At 35.0% G+C, this 22,703-nt stretch overlaps 3 protein-coding genes across 4 annotated transcripts; 2 read left to right on the forward strand and 1 right to left on the reverse strand.

Moving 5' to 3' along the window:
• Nucleotides 606-11,345, forward strand: LOC107636898 (protein SIEL). The gene is given in 10 exon segments (XM_021121462.1): nt 606-985; nt 4,077-4,209; nt 6,227-6,379; nt 6,957-7,656; nt 7,770-7,982; nt 8,165-8,356; nt 8,564-8,704; nt 9,248-9,337; nt 9,475-10,016; nt 10,380-11,345. Coding segments are annotated over 8 exon segments (2,814 nt in total). The 5' UTR covers nt 606-985; nt 4,077-4,209; nt 6,227-6,353; the 3' UTR covers nt 11,290-11,345.
• Nucleotides 11,546-16,356, reverse strand: LOC107639663. Of its 2 annotated transcripts, XR_001620266.2 has the most exons (11): nt 16,116-16,356; nt 15,635-15,816; nt 14,956-15,546; nt 14,792-14,869; nt 13,882-14,203; nt 13,596-13,795; nt 13,037-13,113; nt 12,696-12,797; nt 12,317-12,503; nt 11,908-12,060; nt 11,546-11,783 (listed from the first exon to the last, which is right to left on the reverse strand). XR_001620266.2 is itself a non-coding variant. In XM_016343214.2 (10 exons), the coding sequence occupies exons 1-10, from the start codon at nt 16,288-16,290 to the stop codon at nt 11,962-11,964; spliced, it is 2,013 nt and encodes a 670-aa protein (XP_016198700.1). In that variant the 5' UTR covers nt 16,291-16,356; the 3' UTR covers nt 11,546-11,961. The 2 variants fall into 2 exon arrangements, 1 of the variants encoding a protein (XP_016198700.1); XM_016343214.2 differs by having other exon boundaries at nt 11,546-12,060.
• LOC107636897 (protein FAR1-RELATED SEQUENCE 5-like) lies at nt 20,434-21,047 on the forward strand. The gene is made up of 2 exons (XM_016340368.1): nt 20,434-20,897; nt 20,987-21,047. Exons 1-2 carry the CDS (start codon nt 20,434-20,436, stop codon nt 21,045-21,047), a joined length of 525 nt encoding a protein of 174 aa, XP_016195854.1.

Raw genomic sequence — 22,703 nt, forward strand, 5'->3', positions numbered from 1 at the left:
TTTAATATATTATAATTTATAAAAAATTTTTATAAAATCTCTAATATAAAATATTAAAAATGCTCATATTAATCTTTTTATTCAGTTAAAATAAGAATTTTTAATCATTAAAATGTGATTTATATAAAAAAACACTAAAAATATAATTACTAATTCTTATAAAAATTTTTTATTTTTTAAAATCTCTAATTTAAAAATAGTATCGCGTTTCAAAATATTTTGAAAATATGTTTATCATTAAAAAAAAATATTTTTCGCAGCATTTTAAAGAATCGGGTGTGATTTTGCCATTTTGGTATTTTACCTCTCCCGCCAAACACAAACTCTTCCCGTTCTAAATTTTCATTTTTTCTTATTTTTGTTTTTAATAGTCCAGCTGATCAGAGTAATCAAACCGGATTTGCCCCACTTGGTTTGATTGAAAACCCAGTAACCCGAATATTTTGGCCAGGCCAAGTCATCTTTCGGATCGTCCATTCATCAAATGACCAAATCCGTTGGAACTCGATTTAACCCGTCCGTTTTCATAACCCAGGATCCGATGGGTTTCGAAAACCCGAATTGGTTCATGATTAATAATTTTTTAAAAGGGATAAACGACGTCGTTTCATGCCAAAACTCCAAACCCTGGTTTTACTCGTCAATCCTCAGTCCTCAGTCCTCACTCGTCCCTCTCATCAGCTATTCAGCTCATCAATCTCTCACACTCCGTCTCTCTCAGTCTCTCAAACTCTCTGTCTTCTTCATTCACTCCACTCACAGCCCACAACGGCCAACACTCACCCGAAGCAACCAGCAGCTCAGCTCAATCATTCCGTCTCCGGCGTCTGTGTCGCCGCCTTCTTGGCCTCGTCATCGCCGGCTCAGTCAAGCAGAAGCAGAAGCAGAAGCAGAAGCAGAAGCAGCCAGCAACACGCCCCTTGTTTGGACGTCGTCATCTTCTTGGCCTCGCTGTCTCTGCCTTCTCGCCGGTCTCGTCGCCGTGGTGAGTCCTTGCCTTCTCCTGTGTTCCTTAGTTCACAGCTTCCTGCCTTCTTCTTTAACTAATTAATTAATTTGCCATTTTATTGTAAATCATCACTGAATTTTAATCATGTTTCTGATAAAATTAATACCGTACTGTAGATACTATAATTACAAAAAGGAAGAAGGGACAAAAGTACAGCTGAAAGTTTATATACTGGACACGATTACACTACAATCATTTAATGAGTCACGCATGCACACCATTTATATACCGAGTATATAAATGGTGTGCATGCGTGACTCATTAAATGATTGTAGTGTAATTGTGTCCAGCGTATGAACTTTCAGGTGGACTTTTGTCCCTTCTTCCTTAGAAAAAATATGAAGTCCTGTAGAATGAAATAAATAACCATTGTCGTCTTAGTTTGCATGCCAATGAATTTCTGTGAAAATATTTTATTTAGTCCTGTAGAACAAAGGTAGGCAACATGCCACTTGGAGTTCAACACTTGAATTTCTGTGAAAATATAGAATTTGGAATTTAAACCAGAGAGGTAAATGTGGTCTAGTTATGGTAGGATTTGAAATTTGATTATTATGGAAAAAGCATTGCTTTGTTGTAAATCCCGTGAATTCAGTGAGTTTGTTTTAGGTAGTTACTTTGAGATTTGTTTCCTCATGTCTTGGGTAAGACTTTGTTTTGATGTTCTTTATTTTCTGTCTTTAGTGACTTTGTTTTCCATTTTACCTATTTTAGTGGTTGCATAAGAAGAGGTTGTTTCTGCTGCACTCTAAGAGAGAAGAGGCCTTTTTGTGCTATACGACAATTCTCAATTCTATTCTAGAGTGTTATATTTGCATGTCTTTTTCGTTTTTCATTATTTGGACTATTTATGCAATTATGCTTCAGCTAAATGTCTACTGAGCCAAATTGCCATCTAAAGAAGTGTTTATTTGTTGCGTTTTACTGTTATCTCACTATCCCCTATTTTCTCATCATGAAAACGCATCACCAATTCATCTGCAGAATATCGTAAAATGGCATTCAAAGGTTCCCTTAGAGAGTTGCAAGATTCTTTTAGCACCTTGTTTCCTAATGTGCAATACTGACCTTTCAGTCAAGCAAAGCTAAGCTTGGTGCCTCTTTAACATAAATTTTATGTTATGGATGAAACCTGGTTTTGATTTTGATGATATTTGTGCAGCAATGCAAGTTATATGAATTGTTTCAGTTTTATGCAGTGTTTCTTTTCTGGATTTTTTGTTTCGCATAATATGATGAGTGTATATTGTTATGGATGCTGTCATTTCTTTAGTATTGTAATGAACAATTGATCCAAGACTAATTGCTTATGTTCTGGTGTATTTTTTGTCATGCATACAATGATGAGTCCTAAGTGTATAATCTAATCAAAAGTTATAGTTCGTTATAGAGTTGGTCATTTGTATTTTGTATAACAATGATGATGCAGACGAACACTTGATTAAAAAAAATACTACGCATTATTGGTTAATCTCCATCCGATGGAAGTCAGCTGTTTCTTAATATTTTTTAATGATAATTATATTGAAGAAATCATGTACTTTGAGCACGTACTTTTCTGTTTGAATGGCAGATATATAGCTTTGGAAAATTGGTTTGAAGCCTTATTTATCTGAAACTTATCTTTTATGCAATATATATAAAATATATAATGTCATGTATGTGGAATTTTGTATATATCATATTTTAATCAGGTTCGGATATACTTTTATCCTAATTGAATGGTAAATGCTTGTGTCATCCAGCTAGTTCAATTATTTGAATTTTGATGCACTCAGCATACTGTACCAATCTTTCCCTTTAATGCTTAATCAGTGGAACTTTCATACTACTAAGTAGGAAAATTGTTGAAGCAAAATATTAGTGTAGTTTAGTTTAATTTAAATATTTCATCCTCTGGTAGAACATGAAGTGATGATTACAAACAAGTGTGAAAGTGCATGAGTCAAATTCAGGGGCAATTTTTGTGGACATGGGACACCCAATTTAGAATCTACTTGCTTCATTATATACCTAACTTATCGCATCTTCAGAACCGTTCCTTTCTTATCACTTCCCATGAATCTGTGTGTTTGAGATGAAATGGTGTTAAGGTTTCCCGTCAAGATTTAAACAGTTGAGAACCTATGACAATTATGGCACCTTATTATGAAACCCAAGTTTCCTAATTGTCGTGTATATGTCACCATGCTGCATGTGTTTTGCTGACAAACATTAAGGATGAGAGGTTGAGGGTGCACGAAAAATATGTAAAAGTCTTTATAGATAAAAGGCACTTCATTCCTACTCTCTATGAAAAACGGCTTCACTAATCAGTGTCTTCAAATTTAGTTAAAGATATGCCTACTCTACATGAAAACCTCTGTGCTCGACGGCTTCAAATTTACATTTTCGCCACTGCTCATGTGCTACTCGTCTTCTAGTTGCATTCTATTCGCTTCCTGTTCCCTGCTCCATTTGGTAACACCTATTTGGCTGCGAATTATGATTAGCTTAATATATTTAAACCCTGACCCTTGCATAAGGACCTATTTCTGATTATTTGTTATTCCTATTATGTTTTTGCAATGTTTTTACTCTGCACTATGATGCTCACTGATTTGGTTGATAATTAAATTCAAAGAGGGGGAGAAAAAGAAGCAGAGCTTTAAAAATGGAAAGCTCTTTTGTGATTGGGAGAAAATTCTAGCTATTTCTTTTCTGTTGATACATCTTAAATTGATTGATTTGTAATGTAATTGAAGTGTCAATGTCCACAAGGTAACATAAGGCATTAAGTGTATCTTCTAATTGGTAAGTTACTTTCTTTCCAGCTTCATTGATAACATTATTAAAAATTAGATATCACATGCAAAGGGATAAAAGTATGTGATTGAGATATTACATTATCTTGTTCTGTTTTCATATTTGGTGATAAGGTGATTCATAGTATCTGATGTATATGAAATTTGAATTTCAAAGAGTAAATTTTATTTTTCTTAAGTGCATAAATGAATCAAGTATTATTTTGTTTTAGTTCAGTGCAGTTTATGCATCATTGCTGAGACTCTCATTTAGTTTTCATTAGAGTTCGCAGGATTAGGGAGACACGGTTGATTTATCAGGACGCCTAATATCTCAAATGCACACCGTCAATGAGCTCTTAGAAAGACATGTGCAACATCTACGGCATACTGTCTGACGATCATGGTTTCAGAAAGGTATAACAGCATTTTCAAGCTGATAGTTACGATACAAAGAAGCTGTATGTTTTGTGCTTAGACTTGTTGAAATCAGTAAACGAAGATAAAATGGTCGAGTGTTTTGTTATGATTGTTAGTCTGTTACTTATTTATGCTGTTAATAGTTTGTTCAATTTTGAACTGTTTATGGTTGTTTCTTGTTAGTAATTTGATATTGTTGATTATTATGGTTGTTTAGAGTATCAATTTTCAGTTATGGCTGTTGAATGATTCTGATTTGGTTGGTTGATATTTCAGAATGTAGGAGAATGATGGTTCAGGGGCACAATTTGGTGTTTTAATTAATTCTAGGATTTGATGCTTTGATTGTCTGTTATATTTAAATTGGAACTTAGAGAGCTTAATTATGAATATTTGAAGATATTTGTTGTAACTTCCACTACGAATTTGATTTATTATGTGCTTTGTGGTGAAATTGTCAACCCAGAACGCTTATATTTGAGTAAAATTTCTATGATATATATCTTACGCACTAAAAGAGTATTTCATAACAAGTAAACTCGTAAGAGTCTAGGAATTGAATTTAGGTGAGTTCTACGAGTTTATTTAGACTTGCGAGTTTGACAACTTTGATTGCAATATTAACTACCTTTATTTAATATATTTAGTATAACCATGACATTATAATAAGAATTAAATTTTCATGCCTTGCCAGTGTCAGCCTCAAAAGTCAAAAGACAATTTGTTCATCAAAAGATTTGGATTTACCTACCCTTTATGTATTTCTTCCATTGTCAGCCTCAGTTACTGGCAACTCACTCTTTGTTCTCTCTCCTCCTTGCCCATTCTCCTACGAAACCCTAATTCCCAATTTCTCTCAAATTGATACTCCAGTTCTCTCAAATGGTCCATAACATATCCATGTTAAATTCTCTCTGACACTCACGCCGCTGACGCCTTCACTGGAGGAAGGACACCGCCAAGTTCGAAGGTCCTGTCTCCTCCCTGCCTCCGTCAACCAGTGCTTTGTGTGACTGATGAGGTTACTTCCGTTGCTGTCATGGGTGTCTTGTCTGCCATACAACCCTTTGAGTTGCACCACCACCATACTGCATCCACCACTTCACCCTTGTTCTGTGTATGATGTTTTCTGCGCCTTCTCACAGAATCTGTTGACTTGGAATTTGGGTTCTTGGGGGTTTGTGGGTATGTGTTTGTTTGGTATTTCTTGTGGGTTAGCATAGCATGCGCTCTAGAATTTTGACGGGACATGGCTTGAAAAAACTGGAGAAAAGTGTAGATTTGTATTTGCCTTTTTCTTTTTCTTTTGATAGCTACAAAATTTCTTTTATTTATTCATTTTAGTTAGAGTGAATCAATTTCAGAGAAGATTTTAAAGTTGCCATCTTGTGTTAAAATTAGCATTATCACTGAAGTAAATTTTGATCTACAAGTTATGCATAACCCCTCTTCTCTACGCTGTTCAAAATGGCTTCTTATTTAGGTACCTACATAACTGTCATTGGTCTTCTTTGCAATGGGTACTACCATTGTGACTTTATTTTGCTCATTAATATATCTGGAATTTTCTTGGCATTCATTTTGCTGTGGTTTAATCTGTAATTCTGTACAATGAAATTATAACAAGTCAACAACGTAGAATTAGAATCACTCTTGCATAAATAATGACAGGAGTCATTTTGGATAGATTACATTATTGGGAACTCGCAACTGATTTGTGTAGCGTACACACTTCATATGAGGAATAAAAATTAGTGTCTCTTTGAACTTAAAATATTGACTGTGGCTACTATATGATTAAAAAGTGTAGGAGCAAAGTTGAATCTGAGTTGTCTAATATCTGCGCAGATATCATGACTGTTATTATTAACACCTTATTCCTTCTTGTTCTGGTGGCCAACCTAGTGTTTACTTCAATAAGATGCACGGGATATCGTTCTCTCTTTTCATTCTCTCTGATGTCTTTCTGTTTGAGGAATTTGGAATTTCACTGTTTTTGCTTTGTTATTTGCAGGAAGGGCGACTATTATCAGTATCTGGCCAAATTCAAGTGTGGTGATGAGAGAAAGGAGGCTGCTGATCAGTCCATGAAAACATATCAAGTTTTCTTCTATTTATCTGTGTGCTGTTAAGGGTGCTGGATGTTTCTTCATGCCATGCCTTTTAGTAGCAACGAAATAATAAATGAGTATAGCATGTGAGAAAGTGATGGTCTTCTTATATATAATAAAGTGTAAAGGGTCATCTAGTTTAGGAGAGTCTATTTTTAATTTAAACACTTAAGATTTAAGACTAAAATCATTCCTATTGATTGGAAACACAAATTTCAGAATAGTCTCTCTAATATGATATTGGCTTTAATGATCTCTTAGTTACATTTGATCGAAAACTTGTTGATAATAGCATCAAATTCATGTCAGCTGTGACTTTGGGTGGTAGCTCCATTTCCTCCCTAACAGAAAACATCAATTCAACATAGATTATGTTATCTCTTTCTCTCTCATTCAGCATAACTTTTTAGCTATGCATTTATTCCTATCTTCTGCTAGATTATATATGATTCTAGTTCTCATTTTTTTTAGGGTAAACTACTATTTTTGTTCCTAATGTTTAGGACAAGTCTCAATTTTGTCTCTACCATTTGAAACGTCATATTTTTGTGCCAAATATTTTACTTTGTCCTAATTTTGCACCAAACGTTATGTTGCTAGGTAAATTTTCTCTTTTTTGTGTTTTTTCCTACAGAACAACACACCAGAATCCATACGACTAATTTCCATGCAGACCTTCACTTCAATGATGAACGAAATTCTAAACCCTTCAACACCAAAAAGCACGGTTTCATCAATCTTCAAAACCCTAATCCACTCCCTCCTCCATTCTCCAGAATCACACCACAGCCAAATCCTCAAGCTCATAACTGACCTCTCTTCCCACCACCCTTCCCTTGCCCAACTCGCCCTTGACTCGCTCCAATCCATGTTGCCTCAACTCACCGACCCGCCGAGTCAACTCACCATTGAGTACCTAGATGCACTTGTCAACATCTCGGAGAGGCCCGTGGAGGTTGACGACTCTCTCTTCACGTCGATATGCCTGGCGGCATCGTTTCCGGTGAGGCTTTGGATGGTGAGGAATTCAGGTTGCCGGGTCATGGTTCGACCCAAGTTGTTGTACCCGGTTTTGATGGGGATGACGAAGGAGCCTTACCCATGTGTGAGGGAGGAATCATTGGAAGCATTGGTTCGGTTGGGAGAGTGTGCAGTTTTTGAGGAGGTAAGCTTGGTGAAAGGTTGCTATGAGCGTGGTGTTCAGCTTCTAAGTGATAATGAAGATTGCGTGAGGATCTCTGCTGTTCGAGTTGTAAGTACCTCCTTTACAATCACAGGATGAAAGAAATTTAGGATAAAATACATATGTTGCATCTTTTTTATATATATATATATTTTAAATTTAAATTTTTATATTAAGTTTCTGTTTTAGTTTTCTACTTCTAGCCATTATTGCAGTTGTTGGCTTGTTATGTTAACATCAAATTTCTTTGCATGTGAATGTAGCTCTGTTCTGTGGTGAGAGATATGAACATGAAGGTCAGGGTTGAAGTTTTTAATGGCCTTGGAAAGATGGAAATAGTATCCAAGGAACTTCTTATGCAAAGCTTGTCAAAGAGGGTTTTAGTTTTGGATCAAAGCCCAACTGAACAATTTGTGCTGCTTGCAAGTAATGTCGCTGGTGCACTAGTTCATGGGGTTGAGGATGAGTTCTTTGAGGTATCTTTCAAGAACATACTACCAAGTCATATATTGTACCTTGCTTTCAGAGGTTCATAATAATAAAAATTTAAAATAAATAAATAAAAAAACTGACCACTGCGAACTGAGTTTCATGACTTAGGTGCATTATACTTGTGTTAATATATGAATGAATGACTGATTTTCTGCTTAAACTGAAGGTCCGGAAGTCTGTATGCCAGTCCTTACGCGCCCTGACGGTACTCTCAGTTGAGTTTGCTCATGCAGCCTTAAACTTGTTAATGGATGTCTTGAATGATTATAAAGTGGAAGTTCGGTTCCAAGCTTTAGAAACTATGCATCACATGGCAATCAATCATTGTCTAGAACTTCAGGAAAATTACATGCATAAGGTATTAAGGTTTGTTCCTCATCCTTAATCATTTTTCTTGATGTCCTATATATATTTTGGAGCCTAAACTTCATTATTTGCAATTAATTGAATCTCCTTGTTGATGTATCAAGATGAGTACAATCTTTCTGTTTTTTTTTCAAGCAGAAAGATTACCCTATGAAAATTTGTGATTGGTATCATTTGTGTGTTTCATTATCTTTTGCAGTTTCTTGATGTTCTAGAGGACAATAGTAGTGAAGTGAGATTTTCTGCCAGGAAAATAGTTCGACTAATGAAGCTAAGAAATCATTTGTTGTTCAAATCAACTATGGATGTTCTTCTAAAAAATTTAGACAGCTATCCACAGGTTTGCTTTATTTCCATCTCATTATGTTTATGTTTTCCCAAATGGCATAGTGATGCATCTTCATTCAATTTTCAAGATACAAGTTAGTTCTATGATAGACTAGATAAAACTCTGATTTCATTGCTTATGAAAAATTCATTTCACTGGTATAATTTCAATCAGTCAAGCTAGGTGTACACCAAAATCATCTACCAGTGTAGAATACACATTGAAATACAAAATGCAGATTAAAAATAAGTTAAATTATATATGTATTTATTCTCAAATACATGGTGGTTGATTTTGGTAGCTGATTTTAGTGTGCAAATAACATTTTTGAATTTCAATTGATATTGATGAGTTAACTACATTGTTCTTCAAGTTCATTCTCACTTTTCTCTTGATATTCTTCTGCCGATATCCATTTCTGTTCTTCATTTCGGTCTAATTTTTTCTTTTAAAAAAATTATTATTTATGGAGCAAGTTATGCACACAACTCCATTTTAGTAATTCTTTACTGTTGCGCTCTCCCTATGCTTGACATTTAACCTTTTTCTTACTAGGATGAAGCTGATATATTTTCTGTTCTCTCTCATCTTGGCCGAAATCACAAGCAATTTGTAGATTTAATTGCAAATGAAATCGCTGATGAGGTATACTTTCTCGGACTGTAATTTAACCATAGGATATCTATATACAAATTTGGCACGTTGGCCTGCCAATGAAATAAAAAGTACCTATTGTCCTTGAAAGAATGGCATTGATTATCCCTTTGATATCCTCCTCACAGGTAACAGCAAGTTTTGAAGGAAATAGAGAATTTAATAGTGCAAGGATGGCTGCTCTGTTAGTCCTATCTATATCTGCTCCATTCTTGAATGCAGATGTTGGCCCTATACCACCAGTAATATTTTCTTTTGCGGCTACATTTTTAAGTAGGATTTGTTGCGCCTTTAGTGATGTCATGAATCGAGACACCCTCTTGGAGTACCTTATTCAGAAAAGCAGCTCGATGGTGCAACCTGAAGTAAATATTAGTAATGGGGAAGGACAGAATCCCTTGGCCAAAGACGATGTTCAAAATGTTGCTGGCAATGAGATGATTCATTCTGAAATAACTATCAACAATGGGGAAGGACAGTTGCCTTTATCCAAATACAATGTTCAAAATGTTGCTTTGGAAATGAAGCCGCCAAATGATGTAGGCCAACATAAGCAGCCAGTGCATGATAGTGTTGTTCTAACCTACATAAACTACATCCTTGTGAAGCTCCCTAATATATGGCCAAAGGTACAATCTTATTCTGCAAACGAAGTGCTATGTTCCTTGAGGTAAGAACTGTTTTATAGCTACCAACATTTGTTCCTTAAGATGCGTTTTACTACCTGCAATATTGTTTTAAATGTGCACGTGAACCCAGATCCACGTAGAGTCTTCACTTTCAGTAATCAGCATCACGATTGTGGGATCTTGCTTTGTTTGTATGTGCTTAGTATGATGAAGGGTTTCTGGTTCGGTGCCTATCTTTGTGAGGGCTTCAAGTTTTACTTAAACTGATTCTATACAATATGGATTTCTGTTTAAATCTTTTGATGGTTTAATTCAGCCTGTATACATCTTTCGAAATACATATCTGATATTGTCCCTTGCCTTTTGTCATTTTTCCCATTTGGGGGATGATGATATTAATGTAGGCATTGGAAGGAAGAATTGACATCTTTGACATTTGACTCTTCTGCTCCTGCTGATGCTTCAGCATTTGCTTTATTGTATCTTAAAATAATAAAGTTGGTCGTAGAAGTCTGGGATCACTTGGTGCGAAAAACGGAGGTGGTCTCTGGAACGGTTGAATTGGAAGACAAGTTGGAAAAGCTTGACAGGAGGGCTAAAGAATTGATGAATCGTTTTGTAGGTTTCTCTGCAGAAGAGGAAATCTCTGTTCTGGAGCTAATTTTGTTGACTTACACCCTCAGGCTTTGCAGAGCTGAAATCTGCAGTCGCAATTTCATATTCAAGAGGATGACGATCATATATTTACGCACCGAGTCATTCCTTAAATTGAGATCAGATGTTGCTTCCGGTTTTGTAGCTGAACTTGGGAACTTAATACGTGAAAGTAGCAACGGTGGAGCTTCCTGCAGTTCACTTGCTTTTGATAACTGTCTAAAGTTGTTCTCCCCGAAGCGGTTGATGATTCCCGAAGGAATCAGACATAGAAGGGCAGAACTAAGTATTCCTAACAATTGCCCTGACTATCCTCTTCCCTTTGCACCAGGACTAACTGCTAGTATACCATGTGACATAACAATACATAACATTTCAAGCAACTGCAGAGCGTGGGTTAGAATGTGTATAAATGATGGCTTTACACAACATGTCTACTTAGATTTGCAAAGTTTTGAAGTATCGGGAGAGGTGAGAAAAATTTCTTATGCTGTGCCATATTACAGAACCCCAGAAGTTGATTCTTTCAACTTGAAGGTTTGCATTGGTTTAGAATCTTTGTTTGAGAATGTTACTCCAGTCCAAGCACATGGGGGCCCAAAATGTGAACTGGTACTTCTATGTGAAGAGAAAATAGTTTATCTTTCGAGGGTCTTATAAAAACGAAGTTATGGCCAATTATCTTTAGCTTATCAAAGATTAATTTATCTAATATTCTAAAATTAAATATCAGAAATTGAATTATTTTTTAATCGAAATTAATTTGCAAAAAAAAAAAATGTTGAAATCAAATTTTGAGGGTCAATAACCAACAAAGGAGGATCCTACAGCTAATAAGTGCTCAAGTAATGTAGTAACGCTTGCTTTTTAATAATTGTAATTAATCTATATATTGAATTAGGAGATTGAAAACATCTTTTTCACATTTTAAGTTGATTAAAAATGAAAAAAGGGTGACTTGTACAATTAACCAAACAATGAAATTTATATACACATTAAGTGTAAAACTAAACCATTTATGCACACACAAACTCGGCCACAAGCCCACAAGCACCTTACTTGAAACAATCACTAGCTCTATGAATTATTGGCATTGAAGTAAACAAAAAAAGCAATGCCAACATAGAGAAGGATTTAGAGTAAGAAAAGACAATCTCTGCCAATGAGCCTCAACTTAAATGGCATATCTCCCCCTCCCCACCTCAAAGGTCAAGGGTTCAAACCCTAGAGATTGCAATGGAAAAAAAATGTGGTAAAAAGTGTAAGAAGTAAGACAATCTCTTCATCCTGTGACTTTACAAAAAGCAATGGTGATTATGAACATCCTTCTGTTTACTCATGACCGCAGGCAATTGCGGACAAGAAACACCTTTTCGCAACCGAGGTTCTGCAAGTTTCTTGCCATCCCTGACCTTCCTTATAATTCTCAACCTGTAAAGTATATTCATTTAGTCATAAGGAAATAAGGCGTTAGGCTTGTCATAAGGTATCACTGTATCAGCAAAAGATGCAAGTGACAAAAGGACCTCCAAAGATACGCTGTATTTACAAAAAGAACCAAATGTATATAAGTATATAAGCGAATTGACTGAACATTTGTTAAGTTTGTCAAACAGAACATATCTTTGAAGGATCAATTTGCCAAAATTGTAATATTTCAGAGGTCAAAATGGTTATTTAGAATTACCGTATCTACAATGTTGTCACCAGATTTAACTCCCCCAATCACAAAAATAGATTCATTGATGACTGCAGCAGCAAAGTAACCCCTAGGGTGATTCATTGGTTCTCCCATCATCCATGTGCCAAGACGGGGATCAAACACTTCAAGGCTCGGAACCATTGCACTTCCATCAAAGCCACCTAGAGTGTACCTGCGAAGACGGATTAAGAAGCTTAATTAGTCAGGCATGGAAAATTCAGAACAGGATACTGATCTCCAATTAGAATGACAGTCATCTATACAATTTTATTCTGTAAATGGTCATATTACAGAACACTCAGAGGACACTTATGCAAATTGTAATCCCTAATGCGTCAAGAGAGAGAAGAGGAGTCAAGCTCACAGTTTTTCATTTAGAACAACTAATGAGTGGCAGCCACGCCTCGTATTCATGCTTGGGATTTTGGACCAAGAATGTTCCCTGGGATCAAATCTTTCAGCAGAGCTGCATTTACATTAAGTGTCACTCATGTCAGAACAGATACAGTTTACTAAATGCAATTCACAATATTTGTCACTTTCGGTGTATTAGTCATTCTCACAATAAACAACGAAACATTTTATATTAAACAACTTTGTAATTTAATCTGAATTTTGAGTTCCTTAATTGGCATGTGAACGAGTAAAGTGAAAAATATTGTGAACCAGACGGAGTATACACTATTTAATATATCAAAATCTTACTTCAAATAATCGTTTCCATCAAATCCACCAGTAGCATAAAGCGCACCGTTGAGTTCAACAGCAGCAAGAGCAAATCTCTGGAATATAGAAATGCATTCAAGCAATAAGTTCAGTATTTTCATAGGCTTTTCAAAGCACTACAAAATACAAATGGATCTCTCTCTTGATTATTTGGTGTCTGTGATGTTTGGAGAAGAGAGTCGAGTGAGGCAGAAATTTGATTACATTACAGAGGCAACTAATACAAAAGTATTGGACCTTTAAGGTAGATAACACTAATTACCAATCCCAGCATATGAAACTATATCATTAAATAACCATCAACGAAACATCTAAGCTCTCTTTAATTGAACAAATTGAACTTGCGCACACACAAACACAAAACACAAGAGGAACACCTAGTAAAATATTGGTTTATAGCTGCTATGTTAAGAATCTTATTCCTCAAAAATCAAGGAAATAAAGACTTCAGAACTGTTGTTTTACATTTATCTATAATTGTACCTCTTAAATCTCAATCAAGACCTGAACTATTTACCATATGACAGCAACACTTTACCTTTTCTAGCATTGAGCGTGTGGTGATCCACCGTCCAATGTCTAAATCTAGCATCTCAACGTCTGAAAAGCAGTCAACTCCATTGCCGCCACCAACAGCAAATATCTTCTTATCCAAAACAGCTCCAGATAAGCTTCCTTTCTTCTGGTTCAGTGCAGGACACAAGGTCCAGTTGTCAAGAATCGGGTTATATGATTCAACTACAAACACGGAAGATAATAATCTTTCTCAGAACTTCATCTTTGTTAAAATAAATAAATAATAAAACCATCACAAGATCCCATACCAGTATCATACCAAACAAGACCATTTCCACCGCCAAAAACATAAATATCACCATTGAACTGCACGACCGAAGCATATGAACGTATTGAGCTCATGGGCTTGAGAGACTTGATAGCATTTTGTGAAGTAGAATACATGTCCATACTTGGCAACCAAGATTCTCCATCAAAGCCTCCTATTAGAAACAATGAATCTTTGTGGTCTAGATGGAGCTCTCGAGATGACTTGGTTAATGTCTTCTCAACATGTGTCATAACATTAGATGCAGATTCCAATAATGTACAACGATCTCTTAGATGCTGAATTTCTGACAAAGCCTCCTTCTAAAAGGCAGATAGAAATAGATCAATAAATATGGGGAAACATGCTATGCCTGATAGGATACAATGATTTATCTTAATTCAATACCACTCAGAAATGTTGTTCAAATTACCAAACTAACTATTCATTATTTACAGTCATTTATATTGTGTTCAGTTTGCTTCGAAAACTTACCTATTTTAAATTGTGTAGTCTCAAACTTAATGGAATTGGATGGCAGGAGAAAGAGCCAAAATAATAATAATAATAATAAAAACAATAACAAAAAACAGAAAGTAATGAATGTATTTAAACTTAGAACCATCTTGTTTTATTTGTTATCCCCCCATTTCATTAATGCAGTCACTGCGGCAGAAACAAACCACTTCAAGCAGTAGCAGAGGTTCAAATTTTAATATGGAGATAAGTACATAACAAGAATTTATAAATAAGGTTGATTGAGAAGTTCCACATACTTGGTCAATTGGTATGAAGACTATACATTTATGCATGCCAATAAATCAACAATACAATTTAACATGATACCAATGGAGAAGCAATTGAGAAAAATAATTAAGAATAGCATCTACAACATAGCAAAGAGTCCCTACCAGTTTCTGCTCCAGGTAACTATTCCTCTCGGTCTGCATTTTCTTGAAAGCTGTCAGTTCTTTGACCTCTTGCACCAACTAAAAAAAAAACATATATCGAGTTAGTTGCTTACGAATAAAATTTATAATATTTTTAATATTTTCCATCAAATATCCTCAACAACCTGGGTTATGTCATATTGATATTCCAATGAAGGACTAGGATCCACTTTCTTCTCTAAACCAGCTGGTGCCTCAGAATTATCCTTTTCGATTGGACACATATTATTTGCAGCAGCGGTATCATTTACATAATCTGGCGAAGAGAGATTTTGTCTTTTACTGTTAAGAGACAGCTGCTTTAGTTTCAGAAATATGAGGTTCTTCTCATCCTGTTTTGCTTCCAGCATGCCTAAATGAGTATCCAATGGCTGGATGTCTTCGTCTAAAGTAGAATCATTTTCAGCGGATTCTGATATCGCACTGGTGTGAGCATATTGCTCCACATCCGATTCAAGCACTGTGAACTGTTCACTTTCCCTCAAAGTTTCATATGATGGAGGCGGCTGAGAAACATTTGCCAAATTCAGCATATGATGAGGGACAGAGCTACCAGGCACAATTGCTGTTGGTGTTAGCAAAGAAATCAGCTTGCTAGTTTGTGCATGGTCCAGCTCAAACCAGAAAAGGTTTTTATTGTAGTAGTTGTCTGCAATTGCATGTCTAAATTTATCCTCCGACAGTGGCTGGCACTGAAGCCGAACACGAATTTGCACCTTAATAGCAGAAAAGTATGAAGATGAGAGCTTGTTTCAGAATGTAATTGTCTTGAACAGAACAATAGTACTCTATAGCATGTGATACCTGTGCAGGATATTGTGTTCTCTCCGAACCATTAGCAGTCCATCCGTAAGGGTCTATAGACATCTTTCCATTGCTAGCCGCCTCGAAAATTCCATGAAGTTTCCTGTCGCTATAATTGAATAGAAACAGCGGCAACCCAGGTTCAATATTCTTCACATATGAGAAATGCTGAGTTGGTAAGCCTGTTTAAACAGATAAAAATTTCCATGAGTCGAATGCAACAACTGCCACCTTCAATTCAAAATATGGGAAAAAAATTACCATAAGCTAAGTGACAACTTTTATGCTGTTGATAATATAAGTTCCAATATGACGCTCATGTCAACTATATCAGTGACCATTCAGTAACTTCAATTTTAAAATGTTGATCATCATTCATCATTGTCACATGACACCTATTTGTTTCTAGATTCATACTTCTAATAGCCTTTTCCTATGGCAAATGCTGTAAACCAAAGAAAATCAAATGAATAACACTGACCAAAGAGTTGTTTAGAAAGACATTCTCTAATTGTATTATTCTTGCACCCAAATACAACACCTCCAAGTTGATTCTTCTCCAAATTTCTGCCAAATACAGTAGTGGTTGCTGAATTTGAAAGCGAAGATTGCCGCCTCCTGTACTGAGAATTTTGAGCCTTCTTCCCTGGTCCCATCCTAGCATAAGAGGATTAAGATCATTTCATAGGCAGTATGCAGACGAACTGAAAGAATATAGCAATTAAGTTACCAATATTCCACATAACGCATCAAAAAGGAGTAAAATAATAATAAGAATAATAAGAATAATAAATAAAAATAATAATCTTTGATAAGAATAATAAATAAAAATAATAATCTTTGAAGTAGCAACATAGAATCTTTGAAATATGTATTCAAAAGAAGAACAGGCTGATTGTATAAATACGTAGTAAATATACTTCAAGGTTCAAACAAATACGAAAGTATTGAATTCAAATTCCACCCTTTGATTTGGTAGAAAATCCAAATTCTATTTGGAAAAAAAAAAAAAAGAAGAAAAAATATGAAATGCTCAGCAGTTAACGCAATGCAACAAGGGGAATCTTTTGCCCCAGTAATCCTACTTCCTGCGCTATATTCCAATTCACAAGAACCATGAAAACAATCAACACTAATTACAGAAGCACAATCACCCAATGTAGCTTTAACATCACTGTTGCATGTAGGTTCGATACTATTACTGCTTCGTACAAACCAGAAACAATAATAACTTCCATGTTTTTTAACAATTCAAGATCGCATTATGCAAAACAAGATATAAGAGAGAATAATAGAAGAAAACATGCTAAATACGTATACATAACCGAAGAAATGGGGTTTAACGAAATGTCTCAGAAACACCCTAAAGCGACATGGGAAAATGCAGAAGTGCAGAACTGAAGCTTATGATCAAGAAGTTCGGTAGGAAAATTTTATATATATTTTATATTTTAATATATATTTTATTTTATTAATATAAAATATAAAAGTTAAAAGTTAAAATTTTAAGTATTTTGGGTATATCGTATAGAATAATGAAGAGATTGAACATGAGGTAAATCAGTAAGTTGGTCAAAATAGTGGAGTGTATCTTATTTTATATGTGATAAAAAAAGTGTTTTTAAAACTTAAAAATAAATTCTATTGTATTGCTATCAAACCGACTATACTTTATGGTACAAAGTGTTGGACGACCAAAAGATAAGCATGAATATAAGTTAAATGTGGTAAAACTTAAAAATAAATTTTATTATATTGCTATCAAACCGACTATACTTTATGGTACAAAGTGTTAGACGACCAAAAGATAAATATGAATATAAGTTAAATGTGGTAGAAATGAAAATATTGATATGGATGAGTAGTCATATGAATTGGAGTAGTATCTATTTTTTTTTTACCAAAAATAGAAGATTCGAATCCGCAACCTCATAATTGAATATGGAAAGACTATACTATTTGAACTATAACTCATTGACAAAACTTTGTTGTTGTTGTTATATATTTTATATTAAAATTAATGTAATATTTTTTCTATTTGACCATTTTTAAATTTTAAAAAATAAAACAAAAAATATTAAATTATAAAAAATGTCTCAGGAAGTTTACACTTTATTATAGGGTAAAGTATTATTTTAGTCTTCAATATTTGGGTCGAATTCTAATTTGATCCCTAACGTTTTAAAAAACTTATTTTAGTCTCAAAAACTTTTAAATGTCCTATTTCAATTCCAAAAAATGTTTAAGCGGAATTATTGTTGTCCTACCATTAAATTTGACACAAATAGTTCGCACATTGAAGAGCCAATAACATTCGATTTCAGTATGTAAGTAAAATTGATCTACCAACGATTATTAATATAAAAGTTTTTTCTTTGATTTTTTTAAAATGTTGATGATTGATTGTTAGGATTTGGAGTTTTGTATAAAAAGAAAACTAAGGAGAAGAGTTACAAGAAGGCTTTCGTTATGTTTTTCTAACACATGGAAGAAGATATGACTTAACTAGTAACACTATTAACGTCCACGTCACTCATTTTGTTAATAATTAGCATCAAATTTAATGATAGGACAACATTGAACCTGTTTGAAATTTTTTGAGACAGAAATAGAATGTTTGAAAGGTTAAGAACTAAATTAGGATTTGGACTAAATATTGGAGATCAAAATAGTACCTTACCCCTCTATTATACAAGAAGAAGTATAGGAAAACAACTAGTTTTGAAGTCAACTTGAACCAACTACACTAATCCCGCTGATCGTTGCCAGCCAAACATCACCCAGCCACTCCGTTCATTGTGGATCCCAGCGGCGCCGTCAATCACACGACCATCCGTCCCGGAACCCAGCCCACGAGGAACACATCTCCGTTGCTATGTTGTGCCTTTCTTTCTCGCGGCAAAGCTTACGTGCAGTACCACCGTCCTCCTTTCAAGCCGATTGCGAAATGGATTCATCTGAAATGGATAGCATATTGAGTGATAGCATATTGGATTTAGGCTTTAGGGTTTTGGTTTTAGGATTTATATTTAAGGGTTTAGAGTTTAGATTTTGAGTTTAGGGTTTATGATTTATGGTTTAGTGTTCATGGGTGAAGGTGTATAGTTAACTGTTTAGTATTTGCGGTTTAAGGTTTAGGAAAAATAGGTCTAGTGTGTATGGTCTTTAGGGTTTAGGGTCTATAATCTAGTCTTTAGATTTTACGGTTTAGGGTTTAACATTTAAGGTTCATGATTTATGGTTAAGGGTTTTATACGTTTTTTCCATGAATAATGGTTGTTTTTTTTGTGTTAAATGGTTGTTATTTTGGAATTTAAAGTTTTGGTTTTATGATTTTGGATTAAGTGTTTAGGATTTAGGGTTTAGAGTTCATAGTTTAGAATTTAAAGTTTGGGTTTAATTTACATGATTTAGGAGTTGGGGTTTAAATTTCAGGGTTTAGGGTTTAAGATCCAGATTTATGATTTATAATTTAGGATTTAGGGTTTATAATTTTTGGTTTATGGTTTAGGGTACATGATTTAGGTTTTGGGATGTAGAATTCAGGGTTTATAGTTCAGGTTTAGGGTTTACGATTTAAGATTTAGTTGGTTTAGGTTTAGGATTTACGATTTAGTGTTCAGTATTTATTATTTAGGATTTAAGGTTTACTTCATTTAAGGTTTAGAGTTCGTATTTTAGAGTTTAGGGTTTAGCGTTTAGGGTTCAGGGTTTATTGTTTAGAGTTTAGTGTTTAGCTTTCGACTTTACGGTTTAGTGTTTAGTTAGTTTAATGTTTAGAGTTCAAGATTTATTTTTAGGGTGTAGAATTTAAGGTTAAGGGTTCATATTTTAGGGTTAAGGGTTTAGTACTAATGTTTCAGGATTTAGAGTTTTAGGGTTTGTGATTTAAGGTTTGCGGTTTATGGAATATGGGTCTAATCTGTAGAGTCTTTAGGGTTTAAGGTTTAGTTGGTTTAAGGTTTAGAATTTAAGATTCAGGATTCAGGGCTTAGGTTTAGGGCTTAGTATTTATGGTCTAGGAAAAATAGGTCTAGTGTGTACGGTTTTTAGGGTTTAGGGTTTAAGGTTTATGGGTCAATATCTATGATTTTGGATTTCGTACATAGTTTTTGTGATAAATGGTTGTTTCTTTCGGGTTAAATGGATGTTTTTTTGGTGTTTATAGGATGTTTTTCTGTGTTACTATGATGTTTTTTCGCGTTAATTGGATTTTTATTTTGTGTCATTATGACCTTTTTTTCGTCTTAATTTGTGGTTTTATATTTAAATTGGTGTTTTGGATGTTTTTTGCATAGTATAATGGATGATTTTATATATTTAATTGAAAAGTTTTTTGTAATTTTTAAAGTAACTGAATACAACTTCTGGTGATGAAAAGGTACTGAAATTTCTGAATCCACCTATGACAACGTGGAAGAGATTTATTAGGTTTGGATTGTAGATACATAAATAATGTTTTCTTGAAGTGTTAAACTCCTAACTTTTATTCAGTTATGTCTTATTATTTGTGTTACAGATGCTGACCATGATGGCATTCGTTATGAAGAAATTCCAAAACTGTGAAGGATTTTTGATACGTTACAGCAGACACAAAAATTTCATGCTAGTTATGCTAAGAAAGTATGCTTCGTTACCAAGATCAGAAACACAAACTATGACAAATCCAAAAGGAACTAAAGTTACCCATCAACCAATCCATCCATTGTACTCGTGAAGGGAATCGAGTCTCTCGGGTGAAGGCAGCAGCTCGAGAACATAAGATATCATCAACCAAATACAAAGCAAGGATATATGTCATGTTGGACAAAGAAAAGATGATTTGGATGGAGTCGAGATTAGAATTAAGGCATTCACATCCATGTTCGTCTAAACAATCGATCCACTACCATCAAAATAGCGAGCTTAATGTCCATGCTAAGTGTGTGATTGAGGACAACGACGAGGTTGGAATACAACCAAACAAGACATACCTTGCACTTGCTAATGAAGTAGGTGGTTCTTCGAATTTGAATTTCTCAGAAAAAGATATCATAAATTATATCACGAGCAATCCCCGGTTCACTGATAACAATGCTAACTTCGGAGAAATGTCAAAGTACTTTTTATGCATGAAAGATATCAATCCAAACTTCTTCTATGCAATGGACGTTGATGACAGTCTCAAGTTGAGGAGTGCACTCTGGGTAGATGCAAGGTGCAAAGTATCATATGAATACTTTTGTGATGTGGTATCTTTTGACACCACATACAAGAAAAATAAGTAAGTAATTTTTTGTTTAGGGTATTGTCACACCTTTGATCTATCCGTTATATGTTTAAATGTGTCAATTCTTTTTGTCTTTCTTGTAGGCATAAACTACCATTTGTTTTCTTTGTGGGTGTTAACCATCATGGAAAATCAACTCTCTAGGGTGTGCTTTATTAGGAAATGAGGAAATCTCCAGCTTCGAATGGGTTTTCAAGAATTGGGTGAATTACATGAAAAATCCTCCCAAGGGATTTATCACAGACCAATGCAAATCAATGTTTGGAAAAATTAATAAAGTTCCACCAGATACTCGTCGCAGGCAGCATATATGGCACATTATGAAAAAGATACATCAAAAGCTAATTGGTTACACTCACTACAGAGGGCTGCACGCTGACATGCTTGGAGTTATATGGAATTTTCGATCAGTGGATGCGTTTGAGAGTGAGTGGTCTAGTTTCTTACAAAGATACGATCTTCATCCCAATAAATGGCTTTTAGGTTCACCTCTTGTCTTTAATGAGCTTTTTGGTTTTGTTACTTACTGTTTGGAGATGTTTATTTTTCCGTTGTTCAGCTGTTCTCTATATGCAGTATTAAGATGTTTTTTACTGTATCATTCTAAATATTTTTTTGCTTAGTTATGCCGGTGTTCTCTTGTTGTATATCTGACGAGAGACGTGGCCCGAAATCGCCTCCAGCGTATTCTGTTATTTCTGCAGATCGCGCATGTCACGTGTACGCGTCAGTCACGCGTATGCGTCGCTGGTCGTTTTGGCGTGTGATGAGCGGATAATTTATACGCTTTTTGGCATTGTTTTTAGTATGTTTTTAGTAGAATCTAGTTACTTTTAGGGATGTTTCCATTAGTTTATATGTTAAATTCACATTTCTGGACTTTACTATGAGTTTGTGTGTTTTTCTATGATTTCAGGTATTTTCTGGCTGAAATTGAGGGACTTGAGCAAAAATCAGATTCAGAGGTAGAAGAAGGACTGCTGATGTTGTTGGATTCTGACCTCCCTGCACTCAAAGTGGATTTTCTGGAGCTACAGAACTCAAAATGGCACACTTCCAATTGCGTTGGAAAGTAGACATCCAGGGCTTTCCAGCAATATATAATAGTCTATACTTTGACCGAGTTTATACGACATAAAAGGGCATTGAACGCCAGTTCTACGCTGCTGTCTGGAGTTAAACGCCAGAAACACGTCACAAACCAGAGTTGAACGCCAGAAATACGTTACAACCTGGCGTTCAACTCCAGAAAGAGCCTCTGCACGTGTAACATTCAAGCTCAGCCCAAGCACACACCAAGTGGGCCCCGGAAGTGGATTTATGCATCAATTACTTACTTTTGTAAACCCTAGTAACTAGTTTAGTATAAATAGGACTTTTTACTATTGTATTTGACATCTTTGGACGCCTGGTTCTTAGATCATGGGGGCTGGCCTCTCAGCCATGCCTGGATCTTTCACTTATGTATTTTCAACGGTAGAGTTTCTACACTCCATAGATTAAGGTGTGGAGCTCTGCTGTTCCTCGTGAATTAATGCAAAGTACTACTGTTTTTCTATTCAATTCAACTTATTCCGCTTCTAAGATATTCATTCGCACTTCAACATGAATGTGATGAACGTGAAAATCATTATCATTTCCTATAAACGCGTGCCTGACAACCACTTCCATTCTACCTTAGATTGAATGAGTATCTCTTGGATCTCTTAATCAGAATCTTCGTGGTATAAGCTAGATTGATGGCGGCATTCATGAGAATCCGAAAAGTCTAAACCTTGTCTGTGGTATTCCGAGTAGGAT

The sequence above is a fragment of the Arachis ipaensis genome, chromosome B04, assembly GCF_000816755.2.
Source record: "Arachis ipaensis cultivar K30076 chromosome B04, Araip1.1, whole genome shotgun sequence".
Lineage (NCBI taxonomy): Eukaryota > Viridiplantae > Streptophyta > Magnoliopsida > Fabales > Fabaceae > Arachis > Arachis ipaensis.